The sequence below is a fragment of the Carcharodon carcharias genome, chromosome 10, assembly GCF_017639515.1.
Source record: "Carcharodon carcharias isolate sCarCar2 chromosome 10, sCarCar2.pri, whole genome shotgun sequence".
Classification (NCBI taxonomy): domain Eukaryota; kingdom Metazoa; phylum Chordata; class Chondrichthyes; order Lamniformes; family Lamnidae; genus Carcharodon; species Carcharodon carcharias.
The window spans coordinates 147,800,269-147,825,176 of record NC_054476.1 but is presented as its reverse complement, the minus strand read 5'-3'; the positions used below and the strand labels follow the sequence as shown (position 1 = coordinate 147,825,176).

The following is a 24,908-nucleotide window of genomic DNA, read 5'->3' as shown; positions in this document are numbered from 1 at the left end:
GGGGGGAGGATCAAAGTAGGAATGTCTTGCTACAATTATACAGGATAGTGGAGAGATCACATCTGGTGTACTGTATACAGTTTTGGTTTCATTTAAGGGGCAGTTTCTGAGGCAGTTCAGATAACACTAGGCTTATTCCTGGGATGCCTTATCAGGAAGGGTTGTGCAGGTTCTGCCTATACGCACCGGAGTTTAGAAGAATAAGAGGTGATTTTATTAAAAGATAAAGTTCTGAGAGGACTTGATGGTAAATGCTGACTGGAAGTAAACCCTTATGAATCGAGAACTAGGGAGATGGAGATGAGGAATTTAAATCGTTGAAATTCTCTATCCCAGAGACCAGTGGAGGCTGGGTCATTGAATATATTCAAAATGGAGACAAATTTTTGATCTACAAGGGTTATGGAGGAAGGTAGGAAAATAGAGTTGAGATCACAATCAAGTCAGGCTTGAAGGAATGCCTGACATACTCCTGCCCCTAATTATGTTCTTACATAAGACATTATAAATTAGTTCAATGCTGCTTCAAGATACAAATTATTTTGATACCAAAATGTAAATCAAATTACTCAACTTTCTATTATGAAACAACTGCCAGAAGTTTAAAAAAAAGATGGAAAATGATCAGTGCTCTTTTTGAGCAAGTACAGTAGAAAAAGCTAGCTTGGGCTTATGAAAGGCATTTATCACATTACATTTGAATTATTCACAATTTTTACATTATGTTCAGTGTATAAATGTATTCTTTATTACAGTAAGATAATCTGCAGTATGGTGATCAGAAAATTAACTTACGTCAGCTATATAAAGGATTCCCTCTTTTTTAAAATGTACTTTTTCACAGCAACGCGTCAAACCCACCAGCATCTAACAGTCAGGTCCTGATATTGTAATCCATTTCAGCACTCAGACAAATACTGGCATCTGCTGGGCAGAGCATGCACCAAATATATCTGATTCTGATGCAAAGTTGCAGTTTTACTTGCCCCAAAACCCTTCAGTTACTTTTGTGGTAGCACCATGTGGGAGATGGTTGAATTGCTTTCACATTCTTTAAATGCAGCTTTCCCAATTTTGATGCTAAACTCCAACAATAGCTGTGTTTATTATCTCCAGAAATGTTGCTTCAACACGCTGGCACAGAAGCACATCAGGGTCCAAACTCTCTGGTGTGATAGTCTCATCCTTTTTAATCCTGTCCAAACCTGCACTGCGATAGAGGTCAGGGGTTACTCCAGCCTTTTCCTTTAGATACTTGAGACCTGTGTAAAACATGCCAGATTTGCCAATTAGTGAATTGTCTACAGTACAAGAGAGCCCATTTGTTCAAATACTTAATGTGCCACTGTCAGAATGATGTCTAAATTACAATGACATTGTAGTGTTGCTCACCTGTGTATCCAAAACCAGTTATGTGGATTGTAATTGAGTACATGTCTCAAGATTGCATTTCAATTACAGGTAGAAGGTACACAAATACAGTGTGCCTCCCCCAAGGCTGGGAAGGAGGGGATGCTGGTTTGCACTAAAGCATATCCTCCAATATGGCATGTATTTTCGGGGGAGGTGGGGGTAAGATACAACAGGATTGAGTCTTATCCTATCCACCTGTGCACATTTTCCAGTGACTCAAAGTCAGGTGACCAAGACCAGGAACCTAAACTGAATTTGCTGATTTTTGTTTCCCTTTCCAATCCTAAAGATGCTGAAGCCAGTTGTTGAGCTCTATTTCTGGTCAGTTGGCAGTTCCTGTATGGACCAATCTTGTGGGATGGTAGGAGTATTTAAAGCATTTCTAACGCACTGCTGTAATGGACAAATCTAAAAAATAAAATTGACTTCAATCGTAGTTAACATTCCAATACATACGTGTAATGATGGGGTCAATATCCTGTGCCTGAGTGGCAACATGTGAGGCACAGACTTGTCCAGTCTGGATCAGTAATGAGGTTACATCATCATATAGTGGAGGAAAAGCTCGGCAGAAAGACACCAAACAGGGCAATGTCGGCATGAAGAAGGCAAACCGCTTAGCCTGGGTCAACACTGTACAAGGAGTGAATGATACAATAGTGAATAATGCTTAAAGTTTATTCATCATGGACACTCAGGTTTTACTTTGTAAATAGTAGCTATCAAAACCTTCCATCCTCTCTCCATCACAGTCTCAATAAAGATTACCGGTTAGTGTTCCTCTGAATCCTACTGAACTTCAAATACTGCAATCACTTTCTCCTTCTGCATCTTCAATGTAACACAAAGTACTCATTCTTTGACAAAAGGTGGTAACTGTGGAACTTTTACCCTCCCCATCAATTTTCACCATCCTTTAAAATTTCAAGCCTGTGGAGTGCCAATTTGGACTTTCAGTGAGGAAACCAATCATTTAAACTCATCTCTCCAACCAAGGTAGTGTCCTATGCTTTGGACCCATGTCATTATTTCTTATACACACTGTGCATAGACCCATAGATGGATGTTTTAACAAATCACCCTCCTTTTCAATTTTTGATCTCAATTTGAGCTTTCTGCAAAATGATAGAGGGAAGGTATCAGGCATCCACTAAGGGCAGACTCAACATTCAACTCTCAATAGACTTGCACAGGCTCTACAAAATGGTTCCAAGCAGTGACCTCAGGGGTTAGAAAGATGGATATCTACCCCCTTAAGAGGAAATGACCAAGGGAGATCTTACATAGAATGAAACACAGGCATGTTCACATATAAAGACTTCATTAAAGTAGAGGACCTCACCTGTGAGTACAGTTCCCATGACATTGATAGACAAGCGAGCTACACTGAGCGACTTGGGTAGTGCATACTGGATACACAAGTGGGACAAAAGCTGAATAGCAAATATCTAAACAGAGATAAGTCTTCTATTAGAACGATAGAAGGGCTCCATGTATATTGTTACATTTCATTATAGACAATTAATGATCAATTTAAACCTGTTCAGCACAATGCATTTGACTCAAGAACCTGGTTTTGAATCTACCATAGACTAATAAGACCCTGACAACTGGCACACAGTATGATTTTGGGTAGTTTTTCTGGAGTAATCCATAGGACAAAGCTACTCACAGACCATCACAAACTGCAATCCCACCTGTATGCAGTTAATGTGGAAAATAAAAACAAATTACATCACTGCTCCTCCTAGGTTGAGGTCAAGCTGCAGAAGCATTAATCATACTGGTGTACAATAGCTGCATTGGAAGGATATTCACAAACATTTCCACACCTTAAATGCAATAAACTTAATATGCAGAGGCAGATCAGTTCTTTTACATCTGCAAGTAGAAAATACCCAATTAATTATTCTGGTGGCATTGGATTATTTTCCATAATTAATTTTAATGAAGTTCTCAATAGTATAGTGGTTTTAAGACATTTACAAACTGGTCAGAAGTGAGTTTAAAGCCACGACACCCTAGGTTGTCAGCTTACATTCTTCTCCTCCTCACACACACAAGCTGCCATAGGCATAATCTGTACCTCACAGCTGAGTTTGAACCACAGTTGAACCTTGATTAGACTGCATCTGGAGTAATGTATGCAGTTTTGGTCCCCTTAACTTAGGGAGGATATTACTGCCATAGAGGGAGTACAGTGAAGTTTCACCAGACTTGTTCTTGGGATTGTGGGACTGTCCTACAAAGAAAGATTGGGGAAACTGGACTTGTATTGACTAGAGTTTTGAAGAATGAGAGGTGATCTCATTGAAACCTACAAAATACTTAAAGGGATAGATGTAGGTGAGATGTTTACCCTGGTTGCGGAGTCTAGAACTAGGGGACACATTTCAAAATTCCAGTCTGCATTGGAGTGCTGCTTTGGGCTGCAGTAGAGTACTTAAGTTGGAGTTTGGTGACTGAGGGAGTTCAGTGAGGAGGGAACGAGGTGATCCTTTGAGTACCGTGAGTACGGTCAGGTAAGTATTTACTATTTTTAATCACAGTTTTTAAAAGGTCTTAGTTTGTGGTTCATCATTTGTAAGGGCTATATTCTGTAACAACAAGGAGCAGGGAAGAAGGGCTCTACAGTAATTGATATTATTTGATAGGTGTGCTCCTCCTGCTCCATGTGGGAAGCCAGGAACATTTCCAGTGCCCGGGGCCAGCACACGTGTGGGAAGTGTCTCCACCTGCAGCTCCTGGAAGCCTGGGTTTCGGAGCTGGAGTGATGGCTGGGGACACTGTGAAGCATCCGCGAGGCAGAGAGTATCGTGGATAGCACACATAGAGAGGTGCTCACACCGCAGGCTAAGAGTCCACAGGCAGAAAGGGAATGGGTCACCACCAGGCAAAGCAAGTGGGTTAGGCAGGCTCTGCAGGAATCTCCTGTGGCTATTCCCCTGCAAAACAGATATACCGTTTTGGATACTATGGGGCTGGTTGGGGAGGGGGGGGGGGAGAATGGCCTCTCAGGAAAAGCAGCAACAGCCAAATTCATTGCACCATTGTTGGCTCTGCAGCACAGGGGAGATGTAAAAAGTATGGGAATGCAATAGTTATAGCGGATTCAACTGTAAGGGGAATAGATAGGCGTTTCTGTGGCCATAAACAAGACTCCAGGATGACATGTTGTCTCCCTGGTGCTATGGTCGAGGATGTCTCAGAGCAGCTACAGGACATTTTGAAGGGGGTTGGGTGAACAGCCAGTGGTTGTGGTACACATTGGTACAAACGACATAGGTAAAAAAAGGGATGAGGTCCTAAAAGCAGAATATAGGGAGTTAGGAAGTAATTTGAAAAGTAGGATCTCAAAAGTTAGTGATCTCAGGATTACTACCAGTGCCATGTGCCAGTCAGAGTAGAAATAGCAGGATATATTGGATGAATACGTAGCTGAAGAGATTGGGGGGGGGGGGGGTTTAAAATTCCTGGGACATTGGGACCGGTCCTGGGGGAGGTGGGACCAGTACAAATTGGACAGGTTACACCTGGGCAGGACCAGGACTGATGTCCTAGGGGGAACATTTGCTAGAGTGGTTGGGGAGGGTTTAAACTAAAATGGCAGGGAGGAGGGAACCTAAGCAAGGAGTCAGAGGAGGGGGAAATCAAGGACAAGAACAAAAGACAGAAAGCAGAATAAGAAAAAAGTGATAGGCAGAGAAATCAAGGGCAAGAATCAAACAGCCTCAGTGAAAAATAGTGGGAACGGGACAAGTAATGTTAAAAAGACCAGCCTTAAAGCTTTGTGCCTTTACACGAGGAGCATTTGCAATAAAGTGGGTGAATTAACAATGAAAATAGATGTAAACAGGTATATAATCGGGATTATGGAGACATGGCTGCAGGGTGACCAGGGATGGGAACTGAACATCCAGGGGTATTCAGTATTTAGGAAGGACGGACTGAAAGGAAAAGGCAGTGGAGTTGCGGGTTAAAGAGGAAATTAACGCAATAGTGGGGAAATACATTGGCTCTGATGATGTGGAATCTGTATGGGTAGAGCTGAGAAACACTAAGGAGCAAAAAACATTAGTCGGGGGTTGTACATAGACCTGCAAACTGTAGTGGTAATGTTGGGAATGGCAGTAAACAGGAAATTAGAGATGCGTGCAATAAGAGGGAACATCTGTAATTATGGATGACTTTAATCTGCATATAGATTGGGCAAATCAAATTAGTAATACTGGAGAGGAGGAATTCCTAGTGTGTATACAGGATGGTTTTCTGGACCAATACATTGAGGAATCAACTAGAGAACAGGCCATCCTAGACTGGGTATTGTGTAATAAGAAAGGAATAATTGGCAATCTAGTTGTGCAAGGCCCCTTGAGGATGAGTGACCATATTATGATAGAATTCTTCAAGATGGAGTGTGACATAGTTGATTCTGAGACTACAGTCCTGAATCTTAATAAAGGAAACTACGATGGTATGAGGTGCGAGTTGGCTATGATGGATTGGGAAACCTTACTTAAAGGGATGACGGTGGATAGACAATGGCAAACATTCAAAGCATGCATGGGTGAACTGCAACAATTGTTTATTTCTGTCTGGTGCAAAAGTAAAATGGAAAGGTGGCCAAACCATGGCTTACAAGGGAAATTGGACTTTGTATGCCTCTTCCTTGGATCTAATACTAAGTGGCCAGAAAAAACAACAGACCTGAGGACTGGAACACTTTAGAATTCAGCAAAGGAGGACCAAGAGATTGATTAAGAGTACGAGAGTACGAGAATAAGCTCGTAGGGAACATAAAAACTGAATGTAAAAGTTTCTATAGGTATGTGAAAAGAAAAAGATTGGTGAAGGCAAATGTAGGTCCCTTACAGTCAGAAATGGGAATTTATAATGGGGAACAAAGAAATGGCTGACCAATTAAATACATACTTTGGTTCTGTCTTCACAAAGGAGGACACAAATGACATACCAGAAATGTTGGGGAACACAGTATTTAGTGAGAGGGAGGAACTGTAAGAAATCAGTATGAGTAGGGAAAGGGGTGCTGGAGAAATTGATGGGACTGAAGGCCGATAAATCCCCAGGGCCTGATAATCTACATCCCAGACTGAGTACCTAAGGAAGCAGCCCTAGAAATAGTGGATGCATTGGTCATCTTCTGAGATTCTATAGATTCTGGAACAGTTCCTACAGATTGGAGGGTACCTAATGTAACCCCACTATTTCAAAAAGGAGGTAGAGAGAAAACAGGGAATTATAGACCAGTCAGCCTGACGTCGGTAGTGGGGAAAATTCTACAGCCCATTATAGAAGATTTAATAGCTGAGCATGTGGAAAACAGTGGCAGATTCGGACACAGTCAGCATGGATTTACAAAAGGGAAATCATGCTTGACAAGTCAGCTGGAATTTTAAGAATGTAACTGGTAGAGTTGATGAGGGGGATCCAGTGGATGTGGTTTATTTGGACTTTCAGAAGGTTTTCGACAAATTCCCACATAAGAGTTTAGCGTGTAAAATTAAAGCGCATGGGATTGTGGGTAGTGTATTGAGATGGATAGAAAACTGGTTAGCAGGCAGGAAACAAAGTAGGAATAGACGGGTCTTTTTCCGAATGGCAGGTAGTGACTAGTGGGGTACCGTAGGGATTGGTGCTGGGACCCCAGCTATTCACAATATATATTAATGATTTAGATGAGGGAACCAAATGTAATATCCACAAATTTGCAGATGACACAAAGCTGGGTGAGAGGGTGAACTGTGAGAAGGATGCAGAGATGCTTCAGCGTGATTTTGATACGCTGAGTGAGTGGTCAAATGCATGGCAGATGCAGTACAATGTGGATAAATGTGAGGTTATCCACATTGGTAGCAAAAACAGGAAGGCAGATTATCTAAATGGCTATAAATTGAGAGAGGAGAATGTGCAACGAGACCTGGGTGTCCTCGTACACCAGTCGCTGAAGGTAAGCAAACAGGTGCAGCAGGCAGTAAAGGCGGCAAATGTATGTTAGCCTTCCCAGCAAGAGGATTCGAGTACAGGAACAGGGATGTCTTGCTGCAATTATACAGAGCCTTGGTGAGACCACACCTGGAATAGTGTTTGCAGTTTTGGTCTCCTTATCTGAGGAAGGATGTTCTTGCTATAGAGGGAGTGCAGCAAAGGTTTACCAGACTGATTCCTGAGACGGCGGGACTGACATGAGGAGAGATTGAGTTGGTTAGGATTATATTCACTGGAGTTCAGAAGAATGAGGGGGGATTTCAGAAATCTATATAATTCTAACAGGACTAGACAGGGCAGATGCAGGATGTTCCTGATAGTGGGGGAGTCCAGAACCAGGTGTCACAGTCTGAAGATATGGGGTAGACCATTTAGGACTGAGATGAGGAGAAATTTCTCCACCCAGAGGGTGGTGAGCCTGTCGAATTTATTACCACAGAAAGCAGTTGAGGCTAAAACATTATATGTTTTCAAGAAGGAGTTAGATATAGTTCTTGGGGAGAAAGCAGGAGCAAGCTATTGAGTTGGATGATCAGCCATGATCATAATGAATGGCGGAACAGGCTCGAAGGGCCAAATGGCTTACTCCCAGCTCCTATTTTCTATGTTTCTATGTAAAATAAGGGGGAAGCCACTTAGGACCGAAAGAGGTAATACCAATGACAAAGGGTTATGGGGATAGTCTGGGGAAAAAAAGGCATTGAAGTGGATGACCAGTCATGATAGTGTTGAATGGAGGAGCAGACTCAATGAGCTGAATGGCCTATTCCTGTTCCTATGTTTCCCCACCCCTTCCCTTATTAGCAGACTCGAGCATGGACCTTAAGCTGTCGGCTGCCTTTGTGTAAAGCAGGCTTGCGGAAGCAGAAAGTGGGCAGGAGTTCATTTCCGCAAGAACTTTTCTCACTGAGGCCAGAGCTAATTTGTGGGAAAGAAAAGGTGGCAACTGAAGCCTCATCTTAAGCAGTTGGTCACTTGAATTGAAATACTGAGAGAGTATTTGGTCTGTCATTCTGGAGTACAGGATATCACATTAAATCACCTATGTAAAATATGTGCCAGATTATTACATGGAAAAAAGAATGCTACTCGATGTATTTCAACCACTTAACACTTCTGTTTCATTCAACCTGCCCTTTGTTTGGTCACTCAACCTACCTTTCAAGCATGCTCACACATACAGTTAGACACATACAATAATGACATTTTTAGATAGCTACTGAATTACCTGCTTCTCCAGTTGCGGCTGTGCCAACAGTTCTGGAATGAAATCCAGACATATGTGAATGGAGGGAATTCCAGCTACAGTCAAAGGCAGCAGCTCACTTGGATAACCCTGTATAAATACCAGCTACAATTAATATTCTTAATTTACCAAGACATGGTAATGATAAGCATATTAAGTCTTTTGGAAATCTTGTAATAAAGAGAAATTAGAATAGAGGGCCAATCTCTGCTGGGGCTCAAATCTACTTTTGAGATGAGTTGGCAACATGTTGTCTGAGCAGAGAGAAAATAAGACATTTAAAATTAGATGTTTTTGGATAAATCAATGCTTAATTTCCCAGATTTTCTAACTCTCCCCTCCTGCAGGTGCTGCCAGTTACTGGTTCATGAATGAGCTGACACAAAGCAGCATGTATTAAAGTGGCATGCGAGTACAAGTTTTTTTGACCATGTAGTGGTGTCAGAACGCACCTGATTTGCTCTCATCTCAGGTCTGTATTCATGCACTTTACAAACATAACACTGAAAAAGAAACCCTTGAGGAGACTGAAGTGTACCATAGCATTCCAATCATTGTGGGAACGCTGCCATTGAGCCAAGTGGATTGGCACACTCCACTCAGAGACAGAAGTTGGTGGATCAAGCACCACTCCAAGATTTGAGCACCAGTTAGACTGACACTCCAGTGCAGGGAGTTGCAATATACAAACAGAAAACAGGAGCAAAAGTAGGTCATTTGGACCTTTGAGCCTGCTCCGCCACTCAATATGACTATGGCCAATCCTCCCTCTTTCAATGCTACACTCCCACTCTCTCCCCATATCCCTTGACACCTTTAGAATCTAGAAATCTATTTCATTCTTAAGTATATTCAATGACTTGGTCTCCATAGCATTCTGTGGTAGAGAATTCCACGGGTTCATCACCCTGAGTGAAGATGTTTCTCCTCATCAATCCTAAATGGCCTATCCTAAGACTGTGACCTCTTGTTCCAGACCCCCCAGCCAGAGGAAATATCATCCCTGCATCCACTCTGTTCAGCCCTGTCAGAATTTTATATGTTTCAATGAGAACTCCACTCATTCTAAACTCTAGTGAATAGAGGTCCAGTAGACCCAATCTCTCCCCTTATGACAATCCTGCCATCTCAGGAACCAGTCTGGTAAACCTTTGCTGCACTCCCTCTATGGCAAGTACATCCTCTCTTCAAGAGACCAAAACAGCACACAGTGCTCCAGGTGTGGCCTCACCAAGGCCCTATACAGCTGCAGTAAGACTTCCTTGCTCCTATACTCAAGTCCTCTCGCAATGAAGGCCAACATACCATTTGTCATCTTAACTGCTTGCTGTACTTGCATGCTTTTCACATTGGTGAACGAGGACACCCAGGTCCCTTCGTACATCAATATTTCCCAATCTATTGCCATTTAAATAATACTCTGCCATTCTGTTTTTCCTACTGACATGGATAACTTCACACTTATCCACATTATATTGCATCTGTCATGTATTTGCCCATTCACATCACTTGTCTAAAGTGCCTTAAAGCCTTTTAACATCCTCCTCAACACTCACATTCCCACCAAGTTTCATGTCACCAGCAAACTTAGAATTATAATATTTGGTTTCCTCACCCAAATCATTGATATATATTGTGAATAGCTGGGGCCCAAGCACTGAAACCTGCGGTACCCCACTAGTCACTGCCTGCCACTCCGAAAAAGACCATTTATTCCTATTGTTTCCTGTCTGCTAACCAATTCTCAATCCATGTCAATTACCCCCAGTCTCATGCACTTTAACTTTACACAATAATCTCGTGGGACTTTATGAAAAGCTTTCTGAAAATCCAAATACAGCACATCCACTGATGCTCCCTTATCTATTCTGCTAGTTAGGTCCTCAAAAAAACTCCAGTCGGTTTGTCAAACATGATTTCCCTTTCATAAATCCACATTGACTTTGTCTAATCCCATTGATATTTTCTAAGTGTCCTGTTATCACACCCTTTATGACAGACTCTAGCATTTTCCCTACTACTGATGTTAGGCTAACTGGTCTGTAATTCGCAGTTTCCTTCCTCTTTTATCAAATAGTGGGATTACATTTGCTACCCCCAATCTGCTGGGACTGTTCCAGAATCTACAGAATTTTGGAAGATGACAACCACTATTTCCTTCAGTACCCTGGGATTCAGACCCTGGTGATTTATCAGCTTTCAGACCCATTAAATTTCACCAGCACTATTTAAAAAACTAATTTCCTTCAATTCCTCTTTCTCACTAAACCCTTGGTTCCCTAACATTTCTGGGAAGTTATTTGTGTCTCCCTCGGTGAAGACAGAACTAAATTAGTTGTTCAATTGCACTTCCATTTCCTTGTTCTCTATTTTAAATTCTCCCGTTTCGCATTGTAAGGGACCTACACTTTTCTTCACAAATCTTTTTTATTATACATACTTATAGAAGCTTTTACAGTCTGATTTTATGTTCCCTTGAAAGGGAGGGTAAGGCACACAAATCCAGAGCCCTTTGGATGATAAAGGAGACAGAAATTAAGACAAGGTGTCACGTAGAAAATACAATCGAGAGCCAAGCCGAATACAGAAGGTTCAGAGGGGAGGTGAAAAACCAAGAGAAGCAAAAAGAGGTTGTGTTAAAATGACTGGCAGCCAACATAAAGGGGGATTTCAACGTCTTCTATCGGCACACAAATAGTGAGTGGTAAAATGAGTAGGGCCAATTAGGGGCCAAAAAGTGGATTTACACATGGAGGCAGGGGCATAGCCGAGATGTTAAAGGAATACTTTGCATCTATCTTTACCAAGGACACAAATGCTACCGAGGCCACAGTGACACAGGAGAAAAATCCGTCACTAGCAAGATTCAAAATTGACAAGGAGGAAAAACTGTCGGTACTTAAAGTTGACAAGGCACCAGGACCAGATGAGATACTTCCTTCAATATCCTTGGATACAAGAGAGGAAATTGGAGGGGCACTGGCCATAATCTTTCAGTCTTCCCTGGACTCAGGGGAGGTGCCAGAGGATTGGAGAATTACAAACATCACACCCTTGTTAAAAAAGGTTGCAAGGATAAGCCTAGCAATTACAGATCAGTTTAATTTCGGTGGCGGGGAAGCTTCTTGAAACAATTATTTGGGATAGAATTAATGGTCACATGGAAAATGTGGGTTGATTAGGCAGAGCCAGCATGGATTTCTAATGGGGAAATCATGTTTAACTAACTTGGAGTTTTTTTAAAAAAAAAGGTAACAGAGAGGGTGATGAGGGTAATGCTGTTGATGTGGTGTACATGGACTTTCAAAAGGCATTTGATACAGTGTCACACAACAGACTCGTGGAAAAAGTTACAGCTCATGGAATAAAAGGGACATTAGCAACATGGATAAGAAATTGGCTAAGTAATAAGAAACAGAGTCTAATGGTCAATGGATATTTTTCAGGCTGGAGGAAGGTTTGTAGTGGAGTTTCCCAGAGGTCGGTATTGGGGACCCATATATATTTATATATATATATATCTCAAGTTGACGGAGTGGGCAGATCAGTGGCAGATGAAGTTCAATGCAGAGAAGTGTGAGGTGACGCACTTTGGTAGGAAGAACATGAAGAGAATATGAAATAAGGGGTACAATTCTTAAGGGGGTGCAGGAACAGAGGGACCTGGGTGTATATGTGCATAGTTCATTGAAAGGGGCAGGACAGGTGGAGAGAGCAGTTAATAAAGAATGCAGTATCCTGGGCTTTATTAATAGGGGCATAGAGTACAAGAGCAGGGAGATTATGCTGAGTTTATAGAAGACACTAGTTAGAGCTCAACTGGAGTATTGTGTATAGTTCTGGATACCACACTGAAGTACAGTTATGAAGACAGATTGGAGGGGTTGGGACTGTTCTCCTTGGAGAGAAGGCTCAGAGAAGATTTGATAAACCAAAGAACACTACAGCACAGAAAAACAGGAAAACAGGCCATTCAGCCCTTCTAGTCTGTGCCGAAATATTATTCCGCTAGTCCCATTGACCTGCACCTAGTCCATAACCCTCCAGACCTCTCCCATCCATGTATCTATCTAATTTATTCTTAAAACTTAAGAGTGAGCCCGCATTTACGTCAGATGATAGCTCGTTCCACACTCACCACTCTGAGTGAAGAAGTTCCCCCTTTCACCCTAAAGCCATGTCCTCTCGTGTTTATCTCTCCTAATCTAAGTGAAAGAGCCTACTCGCATTTACTCTGTCTATACCCTCATAATTTTGTAAACTTCTATCATATCTCCCCTCATTCTTCTACACTCCAAGGAATAAAGTCCTAACCTGTTTAATCTTTCCCTGTAACTCAACTTCTTAAGACCTGGCAACATCCTAGTAAATCTTCTCTGCAGTGTCTCAATCTTACTGATATCCTTCTTGTAGTTAGTTGACCAGAACTGCACACAATACTCCAAAGTTGGCCTCACCAATGTCTTATACAACCTCACCATAACATCCCAACTCCTATACTCAATACTTTGATTTATGAAGGCCAGTATGCCAAAAGCTTTCTTTACAAACTTGTCTACCTGTGACGCCACTTTCAGGGAACTATGTATCTGAACTCCCAGATCCCTTTGTTCCTCCGCTCTCCTCAGTGCCCTACCATTTACTGTGTATGTCCTACCTTGGTTTGACCTTCCAAAATGTAATACCTCACACTTTTCCGCATTAAATTCCATCTGCCATTTTCTGGCCCATTTTTCCAGTTGGTCCAGTCTCTCTGCAAGCTTTGAAAGCCTTCCTCGCTGTCCACAACACCTCCAATCTTGGTGTCATCAGCAAACTTGCTGATCCAATTCACCACATTATCATCCAAATCATTGATATAGACAACAAACAACAATGGTCCCAGCACTGATCCCTGAGGCACACCAATAGTCACAGACCTCCAGTCTGAGAAGCAATCATCCACTACCACTCTGTCTTCTCCCACGCAGCCAATTTCGAATCCAGTTTACAATCTCTCCATGGATACCAAGTGTCTGAACCTTCTGAACTAACCTCCCATGTGGGACCTTGTCAAAGGCCTTACTAAAGTCCATGTAGACAACATCCACAGCCTTTCCTTCATCTACTTTCTTGGTAACCTCCTCGAAAAACTCTACGAGGTTCGTTAAACACGACCTACCACGCACAAAGCCATGCTGACTATCCTTAATCAGCCCTTGGCTGTCCAAATAATTATTTATCCGATCTCTCAGAACACCTTCCAATAATTTACCTACTACTGACGTCAGGCTCACTGGCCTGTAATTACCTGGTTTACTTTTGGAGCCTTTTTTAAACAATGGAACATGAGCTACCGTCCAATTCTCCGGCACCTCACCCGTGGCTAAGGACATTTTAAATATTTCTGCCAGGGCCTCTGCAATTTCTACACTAGTCTCCCTCAAGGTCCGAGGGAATATCATGTCAAGCCCGGGGGATTTATCTACCTTTATTCGCTGTAAGGCAGCAAGCACCTCCTCCTCTTTAATCTCTATATGTTCCATGAAACTGCTTGTTTCCCTTCCTTCCCTATACACTATGCCAGTTTCCTGAGTAAATACTAATGCAAAAAAACAGTTTAAGATCTCCCCCATCTCGTGAGGCTCCACACATAGATGACCACTCTGATCTTCAAGGGGACCAATCGTGTCCCTTACTATCCTTTTACTCTTAATATACTCGTAGAAACCCTTTGGGTTTACCTTCACATTATCTGCCAAAGCAACCTCATGTCTTTTTTTGCCTTCCTGATTTCCTTTTTTAGTTTTTTCTTACATTTTCTATACTCTACAAGTACCTCATTTGCTTCTTGTTGCCTATACCTGCTATACACCCCTCTCTTCTTCTTAACCAGATCGCCAATATCCCTTGAAAACCAAGGTTCCCTATGCCTGTTAACTTTGCCTTTAATCCTGACAGGAACATGCAAACTCTGCACTCAAAATTTTGCTTTTGAATGCCTTCCACTTACTGAACACATCCTTGCCAGAAAACAACTTATGCCAATCCACTCTTCCTAGATCCTTTCTCATTTCCACAAAATTGGCCTTTCTCCAATTTAGAATCTCAACTCGAGGACCAGACCTATCCTTATCCATAATTAGCTTAAAACTAATGACATTGTGGTCACTGGACCCAAAATGTTCGCCTACACATACTTTTGTCACCTGACCTGTCTGGTTCCCTAATAGGAGACCAAGTATTGCATCCTCTCTCGTTGGTACCTCTATATATTGATTTAGAAAACTTTCCTGAACACATTTGACAAACTCCAAGCCATCCAGCCCTTTTACAGTATGGGAATCCCAGTCAATATGTGGAAAGTTAAAATCTCCTACTATCACAACTTTCTGTTTCTTACATCAGTCTGCTATCTCTCTACAGATTTGCTCCTCCAATTCTCTGACTATTGGGCGGTCTATAATACAACCCTGTTAGTGTGGTCACACCTTTCCCATTCCTCAGCTCCACCCATACGGCCTCTGTAGACGAGCCCTCCAGGCTGTTCTGCTTATGCACAGCTGTGATATTTTCCCTGACTAGTAATGCTACTCCTCCCCCTTTCATCCCTCCCCCTCTATCACGTATGAACCAACAGAATCCCGGAACATTGAACTGCCAGTCCTGCCCCACTTGCAACCAAGTCTTACTAATAACAATAATGTCGTAATCCCACGTGCCAATCCATGTCCTAAGCTCATCTGCCTTTTCGACAATACTCCTTGCATTGAAATAGATGCACCTAAGAACATTTCTATCACGTACGGACCCTTGATTTCTGACTATACATGCATTCATCGCTTGACCTGTATCCTCCACCTCACTATCTGCTCTAATACTCTGGTACCCCTCCCCCTGCAAATCTAGTTTAAACGCCCCGGAGCAGCACTAGTAAACCTACCCACAAGGATGTTAGTCCCCCTCCAGTTCAGGTGCAAACCATCCCGTCGGAACAGGTCCCACCTTCCCTGGAACAGAGCCCAAGAAACATGAAGCCCTCCCTCCTGCACCATCTCCTTAGCCACGTATTTAGCTGCATTATCCTCCTATTTTTAGCCTCACTAGCACGTGGCACGGGTAGCACTCCCAAGATCATAACCCTGGAGGTCCTGTCCTTCAACTTAGCACCTAACTCCCTAAACTCTCTTTGCAGGACCTCCTCCTCCTTCCTATCCATGTCATTGGTCCCTACGTGGACCACAACATCTGGCTGCTCACCCTCCATCCTGAGATAAAAGTGCTCAAAATCACGAGGGGGCTGGATAGAGTAGATAGGGAGAAACTGTTCCCGCTCGTAAAAGGATCCACAATGAGAGGGCACAGATGTAAAGTGATTTGCAAAAGAAGCAAATGTGATGGGAGAAAAAACATTTTCACACAGCGAGTGATTCGAGTTTGGAATGCGCTGTCTGGAAATGTGGTGGAGGCAGGTTCAGTCGAGGCATTCAAGATTGTTATTTGAATAGAAACAATGTGCAAAGGTATAGGGAAAAGGCAGGAGAATGGCGCTAAGTCATAACGCTCATTTGGAGAGCTGGTGCAGACACGATGGGCCGAATTGGCCTCCTTCTGCCCCATAACATTCGGTGAAACTCTCGTTCTCTATTTTTCCTCTCTCAATCAATCTCTTGGTCCTCCTTTGCTGAATTCTAAACTCCTCCCAATCCTCAGGCTTGCTATTTTTTCTAGCAACTTTATGACTTCTCTTTGGACCTAATACTGTCCTTAATTTATTTTGTTAGCCATGGTTGGGCCACTTTTCTTGTTTGTGCGCCAGAAAGGAATTGAAATGCATACATTCGTTCCTTAAGTTTTAGCCATTGCCCATCCACCTTTTAACAAAGTTCCCCAATCTATCTTAGCCAACTCATGCCTCATACCTTGTAGTTTCCGGGTTTAGATTTAGTACCCTAGTTTTGGATCAGACTACTTCACTTGCCATCCTAATGAAAAATTCTATGTTATAATCACTGTTCCCTAAAGGACCCTGCACAACAAGATATTAACCCCTTCTCATTCCACAATACCAAATCTATGATAGCCTGTTCCCTAGTTGGTTCCTCGAAATACTGATCTGAAAAAAATCTCGTACACACTACAGTAATTCATCTGCCACAGTATTATTGCTAATTTGGTTTGCCCAGGTACATAGATTAAAGTCACCCATGATTACTGTAGCACTCTTGTTACATGCATCTCTAATTTCTTCTTTAATGCCATCCCTTAACTTATCACTACTGATTTGGAGGCCTATAGACAATTCCCAGTAATGTTTTCCACCCCTTGTTACTTCTTAGCTCCACCCAGACTGATTCTACATCTAGATTTTCTGAGCCAATATCCTCTCTCACTACTGCACAGATTCCATCCTTAACGAACAACGCCACCCCATCTCCTTTTGCCTGTCCTTCCTAAATATTGAGTACACTTGAATATTCAGTTCCCAGTCTTGGTCACTCTGCAGCCACGTCTCTGTAATCGCAATCATATCATACCTGTTTACATCTATTCACGCTATTAATTCATCTACCTTATTGTGAATGCTCCGTTCATTCAGATACAGTGTCTTCAGACTTGTCTAACATTTTTTGTACTATAGCCCCATTTGCTATTAGCCCTTGTTTCCTCCGCCTTCCACTTTTGCTTTCTACTTTTCTGTCTTTCATTTCTGTCTTTGTTTCCCTCTCTTGTGCCTCCCCACTCAGGTTCCCATCCCCCTGCCACCCTAGTTGAAACCCTCCCCCACAGTACTCGCGAATACCTCTGCGAGGATATTGGTCCCAGTCTTACTGGGGTGCAACCTGTCCAGCTTGTACAGGTCCCATCTTTCCCAGAATCGGTCCCAGTGCTTCAGGAAATCTAAATCCCTCCCTCCTACACCATCTCTCCAGCCACATATTCATCCAGTCTATTCTCCTATTCTTAATCTCACTAGCGTGTGGTACTGTGAGTAATCCTGAGATTACTATTTTTGAGGTCCTGCTTTTTAATTTATTTTCTAGCTCCATATATCCTGCTTTCAGGACCTCATCTCTCTTTTTACCTCATCTCTCTTTTTACCTAAGTCGTTGGTACCGATATGGACCATAACCTCTAACTGTTCACCTTCCCCCCTTCAAAATGTCCTGCAGTCGCTCAGTGACATCCTTGACTCTGGCACCAGGGAGGCAACATACCATTCTTGTGTCATGTCTGCAGCTGCAGAAATGTCTATCTGTTCCCCTTACGATAGATTCCCCTATCACTATTGCTCTCCCACTCTTCCTCTGTGCAACTGAGCCACTCGTGGTGCCACAGACTTGGCTCTTGCTGCATTTCCAGTGCTGCAGTGTCAGAGGAGCTGTCTTTCAGATGTGATTTTAAATGACCTATTTTCTCATTCTTGCGGATGCAAAACATTTTATGATATTTTCTGAGCAAGAAGGGCATTCACCCACTGCCTTGGGCAACATCTGTCCCTCAACCACCAAAATAGATTAACCAGTTAATCATCTCACTGGACATTTGTGGCATTTCCTTGTATAAATTGACTGCCAGATATGCTCATAAAACAACTACAGCACAAAAAGTAATTCATTGTGAAGTGCTTTGGGGCACATGGAGGATATGGAAGGTGTGATATAGAAACACAAAATTTAGGGCACATGAGGAGGCCATTCAGCTAATCATGTCTGTGCTAGTTTAAAAAAGTAGCCTAATCCTAATCTGCAGCTCTTGTTCTGTAGCCCTGTAGATTATGGATCCTCAAATGCATGTCCAAGTATTTTTTAAATACAATGAGGGTTTCTGTCCCTACCAACCTTCTAGGCCCCCACCACCCTCTCGATGAAAACATTTCCCTTCTAATTATTCTCCCAATTATTTTAAATTTATGCCTCCTTGTCATTGATCTCTCTGCCAAGGGAAATGGGTCCTTCCCATCCACTCTACCTCAACCCCATATAACCTCATACACCTCAATTAAATCTCCCCTCAGCCTTCTCCGTTTCAAAGAAAACAACCCCTTGACTCCAAGCATTTTACTCTCCAGTCCTGGCAACATCCTCTTACTTCTCCTCTGCACTCCTTCTTGCCTGTTCACACCCTTCCTGTAATGTGGTGACCAGACTGTAAGAAGTACTCCAGCTGTGGCCTAGTACAATTCTAGCATATCCTCCCCACTCTTACATTCAATATCTTAGCTAATAAAGTATCACTTTTGTACTTTTAACCACCTCATCTAGCTGTCCTGATATAACTCCTGTAATCTATGTAGCTCCACTCTACACTGGTTGGTTAATTTTCCAACTGAGACTTCAAGGTGAGTGGTTTTTCTTTTGTAAAAATAAACCAAGTTTACTTTGAAACTAATATCTTATCAAGAATCCTAAGTATTACATGGAGAAAGTAGTAAAATACTCAAACAGCTGCTCCAGCCAGTCTATTGCAAAAAGGATGTTTTAATGGCATGATAATTTTTCATGCTTAGAACACGATGCCACACCCTTTTTTTCAGCAAGGTTGGATTCAATTGGCTCAGCACAACAGGAATTTTGTCAGGGCCCACTGCATTTGACCAACTTGCTCGATGCCTCTGTCGGTAATGACACTGCACATTCTTGCTTTCTGAATCCAGAACAGAATTACGCTTATGGACCACAGTATATTGTTTAGCCAAAAAATAATACAGAAGAGGGAAAGAAAAAAAGGGAAATTGTAAGACAAAAAATATGAAAACAACAACGACCAAACACAATCCTGCAGAGCATGAAGAGGTGCTGTATCTTTGTATGCAACATCGAACAAAGGGCCACCCCTGCCACTAAGCAAAATACTGTGGAAGCTGGGAATCAGAGGTGAAAACAGAAAATGATGAAAATACTCAGCAGGTCTGACAGCAACTGTGGAGAGAAACAGGGTTAATGTTCCAGGTCTGTGACTTTCAGAATTATTAATATTTCAGGTCGTGAAACCAGAACATCAAGCTGAAATGTTAATTCTGTTCCTCTCACCACAAATGCTGTCATATCTGGTGAGTATTACCAGCATTTTCTGTTTACATACCACCCCCGTCGCTGTCTCTCTAGTGGAGGTGGATAGTATAGATCCTATGGCTCACGGCTGTGTTTTCCTGATGTTCTGACTAATATTCTTTCCTTATGTAATAGCACCAAAAATGGATAGAACCAGTCAATCATCTCATTGCTGTTAGGAAATGTTTCAGGCACATGTGCGCACTTGAAAAGTAATTCTTCCCATGAAGCACTAAGAAACTAAGAAATCCAAGTATTACTTAGATTTATTGCTTAAATATACAGTACCGACCTGAAAGTGAACAAGTTTGGCAATATTTGGATCTGCAATAAACATCTGATGTAGGAGACAACAGATGAGACACTGCACCTCCCGGACGTTGCTCAGTAAAGTCTCCCGCGTGTTCTCCAAGGATTCAGACAGACCGTCGGTTTGGTCCTGCTGCTTCAGGATCTTTCCTGTGCTGTGAGGTCTCTCCTCATCAGTAGGTAAGCAGATCTCCAACAGAATCTGAACGGCTGCACTGTCCTGTAAGGAGAATCCATTTCTGTTAGGGCAGATTTTCTTCCTTGAGTAGCCAAAACAAAAGATTATCTATAGGTCGTGTACAAATACATATTTCTTTCAATTCAGCTGGATGCTATTACTGGTATTTTTTTTTTTTAAATGTAGACCCCCATAACCTCATGATCTAAAATGCACTGCCTGAAAGGGCAGTGGATGCAGATTCAATAATAACTTTCAAAAGAAAATTGAATAAATACTTGAAGGGGAAACACTTGCAGGGCTATGTGGGGCAAATTGGATAGCTCTTTCAAAGAGCCGGCATAGGTATGAGAGTTCAAATGGCCTCCTGAGCGGTGTTATTTTATGATTCTAATTTTTTTTCAGGTAAGCTGGGATGGGCATTATGAGGGGGGTGGCTCTTTGGTTCACGTTGGCTCCTGGCAGTAGTGACCTTCCACCTGGCTCCACATAATCCTGCAAAGACGACAGTGCTGGCAAACTCCGAACTCTTAAAGCTGATGAACTGTGTGGGAGGTACTTCTATAAATCACATTCAGGAACGCCTAAACCTGGGCTCCATCCAAATTCTGTGACAACAGAAAAAGCGAGTGTACGTTTCACAGCAGAATATAAGAAACAGGAGCAGGAATAGATCATTTGGCCGTTCACGTACAATTAAGGTTGCTCTATCTTAACTCCACTTTTCTGCTCACTCCCCATAGGCATCGATTTTCTGAGATATCAAAAATCTACTAACCTCAGTCTTGAATATACTCAACAATGGAGCACTCACAACCCGCTGGGGTAGACAAGCCCAAAAATTCACATCTTTGAGTGAAGAAATTCTTCCTCAACTCAGTCCTAAATAATTGACCCCTTATCCTGAAAAGTCACAGATCCAAAATGTTAACTGGTTTTCCTCTCCACAGGTGCTGAACCAGAGTACTCCCAGGAGTTCGCGCTTTTATTTCAGATTTCCAGCATTTGCAGTATTTTGCTTTTGTGGTTTGTGTTCCTTGTATGAGCACACCCAAGTTTCACACCATTCACAAAACATTTTTTTTCTATTCTTACTACTGAAGTGAATAGCTTCATACTTCCCTATATTGTACTCCATCTGTCAAATTGTTGCCCACCCAACTTTTCCATAGTTCTTTGCAGCCTCGTGCTCTCCTCACAGCTTACATTTCCATCCAGCTTTGTATCAGCAGGCTTAGATATATTACTCTCAGTCTCTTCATGCAAGTCATTAATAGGAAAAAGCTGAGGCCTTGCCCTTGCTATACTGCACTAGTTACAGCTTACCATCTTGAAAATGCCCTGTTTATCCTTCCTATCTGCTACCCCCAACTCCATGAGCACTTAACGTTTTGTGTGGCACCTTACTGAATGCCTTTTGGAAATCCAAGCATACATCATCTACTGGTTCCCCTTTATCTACCTTAATAGTTACATCCTCAAAAAACTCTAATGAACTTTGTCAGATGAAATTTCCCTATCGTAAAACCATGTTGACTTTGTCTGATCATATGATGATTTTCTAAGTGCATCATTCATCATCAATTCTAGCAATTTTCTGATAACTATCAGGCTAATTGGTCTGTAGTTCCCAGTTCTCTGTGTTCTGGAATAATGGTACTACATTTACTAACTTCCAATCCGCTGGGATCATTCTGAAATCTAGGGAATTTTGGAAATTCATAAATCAGCACATTTAATACCTCTGCAGCTACTTCATGGCCAAGACATGGGCGTACTGGTATTAGGCTAGACCAGTTGATTGCTCTGGGGACCGGGGTTCGAATCCTACCATGGCAGATGGTGGAATTTGAATTTAATAAAAATCTGGAATTAAAAGTCTAATGATGACCATGTCGCCATTGTTGATTGTCGTAAAAACCCATACTTTAGGAAAGGAAATCTGCCATCCTTACTTGGTCTGGCCCACACTTGACTCCAGGCCCATAACAAAGTGGTTGATTCTAAAATGCCCTCTGAAATGGCTGAGCAAGCTACTCAGTTGTATCAAATGGCCACGAAGTCTAAAAGGAAAGAAACCAGGCGGACAATGGCAAACTTAGCCCTGTTGACTCTGCAAAGTCTAACATCTGGGGGCCAGTGCCAAAATTGGGAGAGCAGTCTCACGGATTAGTCAAGCAACAGTCTGGGAGTCCTCAACATCGACTTCGGACTACATGAAGTCTCATGGCATCAGGTCAAACATGGGCAAGAAAACCTCCTGCTGATTACCTTGTGCCCCTTCAGTTGCTGAATCTGTAGTCCTCCATATTGAACATCATTTGGGTATTTGGGTGTACTCTGGGTGGGGGACTTCAATGTCCATTACAAAGAGTGGCTCAGTAGCACCAGTACACACCGAGCTGGCCAAGCCCTAAAGGATATAGCTGCTAGACTGGGTCTACAGTAGGCAGTGAGGGAACCAACAAGAACATACTTGACCTCATCCTCTACCTGTTTCTTTCCATGACAGTATCGGTAGGAGTAACCACTGCACAGTACTAGTGGAGACAACATCCCATCTTCACACTGAGATTGTGCGCCACTACCACCACGCTAAATGGAATAGATTTTGAACAGATCTAGCTACTCATGACTGGGAATCCATGAGGCACTATGGGCCATCAGCAGCAGAATTGTACTCAACCACAATCTGTAACCTCATGGCCTGGCATATCCCCCACTCTATCATTACCACCAAGCCAGGGGATCAACCCTAGTTCAATGAAGAGTGCAGGAGGGCATGCCAGGAGCAGCACCAGGCATACCTAAAAATGAGGTGTCAAACTGGCGAAGTTACAACACAGGTCAGCTTGCATGCCAAACAGCATAAGCAGCAAGCGATAGCCAGAACCAAGTGGTTCCACAACCAACAAATCAGATCTAAGCTTTGCAGCCCTGCCACATCCAGTTGTGAAAATGGTGGACAATTAAACAACTTATTGGAGGAGGAGGATCCACAAACATCCCCATTCTTAATAATGTGGGAGCCAAGCACATCAGTGCAAAAGGTAAGGTTGAAGCATTTGCAACAATCTTCAGCCAGAACTGCTGAGTGGATGATCCATTTCTTCCTCCTCCTGAGGTCCCCAGCATCACAGATGCAAGTCTTCAGCCAATTCGATTCACTCCATCTGATATCAAGAAATGGCTGAAGGTACTGGGTACTGCAAAGGCTATGGGCCCTGACAATATTCCGGCAATAGTACTGAAGACTTGTACTCCAGAACTTACTGTGCCCCTAGCCACACCGTTCCAGTACAGCTTCAAAAATGGCATCTACCTGACAATGTGGAAAATTGTCCAGATATGTCCTGTACCTAAAAAGCAGGACAAATCCAACCCGACCAATTACTGCCCCATCAGTCTACTCTCAATCATCCGTAAAGTGTTGGAAAGGTCATCAACAGTGCTATCAAGCTGTACTTCCTTAGCAATAATCTACTCATTGACGCTCAGTTTGGGTTCCACCAAGGCCACTCGGCTCCTGACCTCATTACAGCCTTGGTTCAAACATGGACAAAAGGCTGTAACTGCTCTTGGCATCAAGGCAGCATTTGACTGAGTGTGGCATAAAGCAGCCCTAGCAAAACTGGTGTTAAGGGGAATTGGGGGAAAACTCGCCATCGGCTGGAGTCATACCTAGTACAAAGGAAGATGGTTGTGGTCGTTGGAGGCCAATCATCTCAGTTCCAGGGAATCACTGCAGGAGAACCTCAGGGTAGTGTCCTCGGCCCAACCATCTTCAGCTGCTTCATCAATGACCTTCCTTCCATCATAAGGTCAGAAGTGGGGATGTTCGCTGATTGCACAATGTTCAACACCATTCGCGACTCTTCACATACAAAAGCAGTCCATGTCCAAATGCAGCAGGACTTGGACAATATCCAGGCTTGGGCTGACAAGTAACACTAGCGCCACACAAGTGCCAGGCAATGACCATCTCCCCTTAACATACAATGGTATTATCAACACCATTAACATCCTAGCGGTTACCATTGACCAGAAACTGAACTGGACTTGCCATATAAATACTGTGGCTACAAGAGCAGGTCAGAGGCTAGGAATCGCGCAGTGAGTAACTCACCTCCCAACTCCCCAAAGCCTGTCTACCATCTACAAGGCACAAGGCAGGAGTGTGATGGAATACTCTTCACTTGCCTGGATGAGTGCAGCTCCTACAACACCCAAGAAGCTGGACACCATTCAGGACAAAGCAGCCCACTTGATTGGCAATCCAATCACAAACATTCATTTTCTCCACCACTGATGCACAGTAGCAGCAGTGTACACCAGCCACAACATACACTGCAGGAAATCTCCAAACCTCCTTAGACAGCACGTTGCAAACCTGCCATCTAGAAGGACACGAGCAACAGACACATGGGAACACCACCTCCTGCAAATTCCCCTCCAAGTCACTCACTGTCCTGATTTGGAAATATATTGCTGTTCCTTCACTGTCACTGGGCCAAAATCCTGGGAGTCCCTCCCTAACAGTACTGTGGGTGAACCTACATCGCGTGGACTGCCGTGGTTCAAGAAGGCATCTCACCACTACCTTCTCAAGGGCATCAGGAATGGGCAATACATGCTGGCCCAGCCAGCGACACCCATATCCCAAGAATGAATAATAAAAAAAAAAATCAGGTCCTGGGGATTTGTCAGCTTTTTGTCCCTTAAG

At 42.8% G+C, this 24,908-nt stretch overlaps 1 protein-coding gene across 4 annotated transcripts in view; it reads right to left on the bottom strand.

Annotated features, from left to right (window-relative positions):
* Positions 1 to 664: 664 nt before the first annotated feature.
* Positions 665 to 24,908, bottom strand: part of ints2 (integrator complex subunit 2) — a 67,835-nt gene continuing 43,591 nt past the window's right edge. For 3 of the 4 annotated variants that reach the window (XM_041196891.1, XM_041196892.1, XM_041196893.1), the window contains 5 exons: positions 19,991 to 20,227; positions 8,648 to 8,755; positions 2,756 to 2,861; positions 1,870 to 2,046; positions 665 to 1,262 (listed from right to left, as the gene is read on the bottom strand). In XM_041196891.1, the coding sequence (XP_041052825.1) occupies positions 1,081 to 1,262; positions 1,870 to 2,046; positions 2,756 to 2,861; positions 8,648 to 8,755; positions 19,991 to 20,227 (810 nt within the window). In that variant the 3' untranslated portion in view covers positions 665 to 1,080. Of the gene's footprint in view, positions 1,263 to 1,869; positions 2,047 to 2,755; positions 2,862 to 8,647; positions 8,756 to 19,990; positions 20,228 to 24,908 lie in introns of those variants that run through there. The other variant, XM_041196894.1, reaches the window with a different exon arrangement.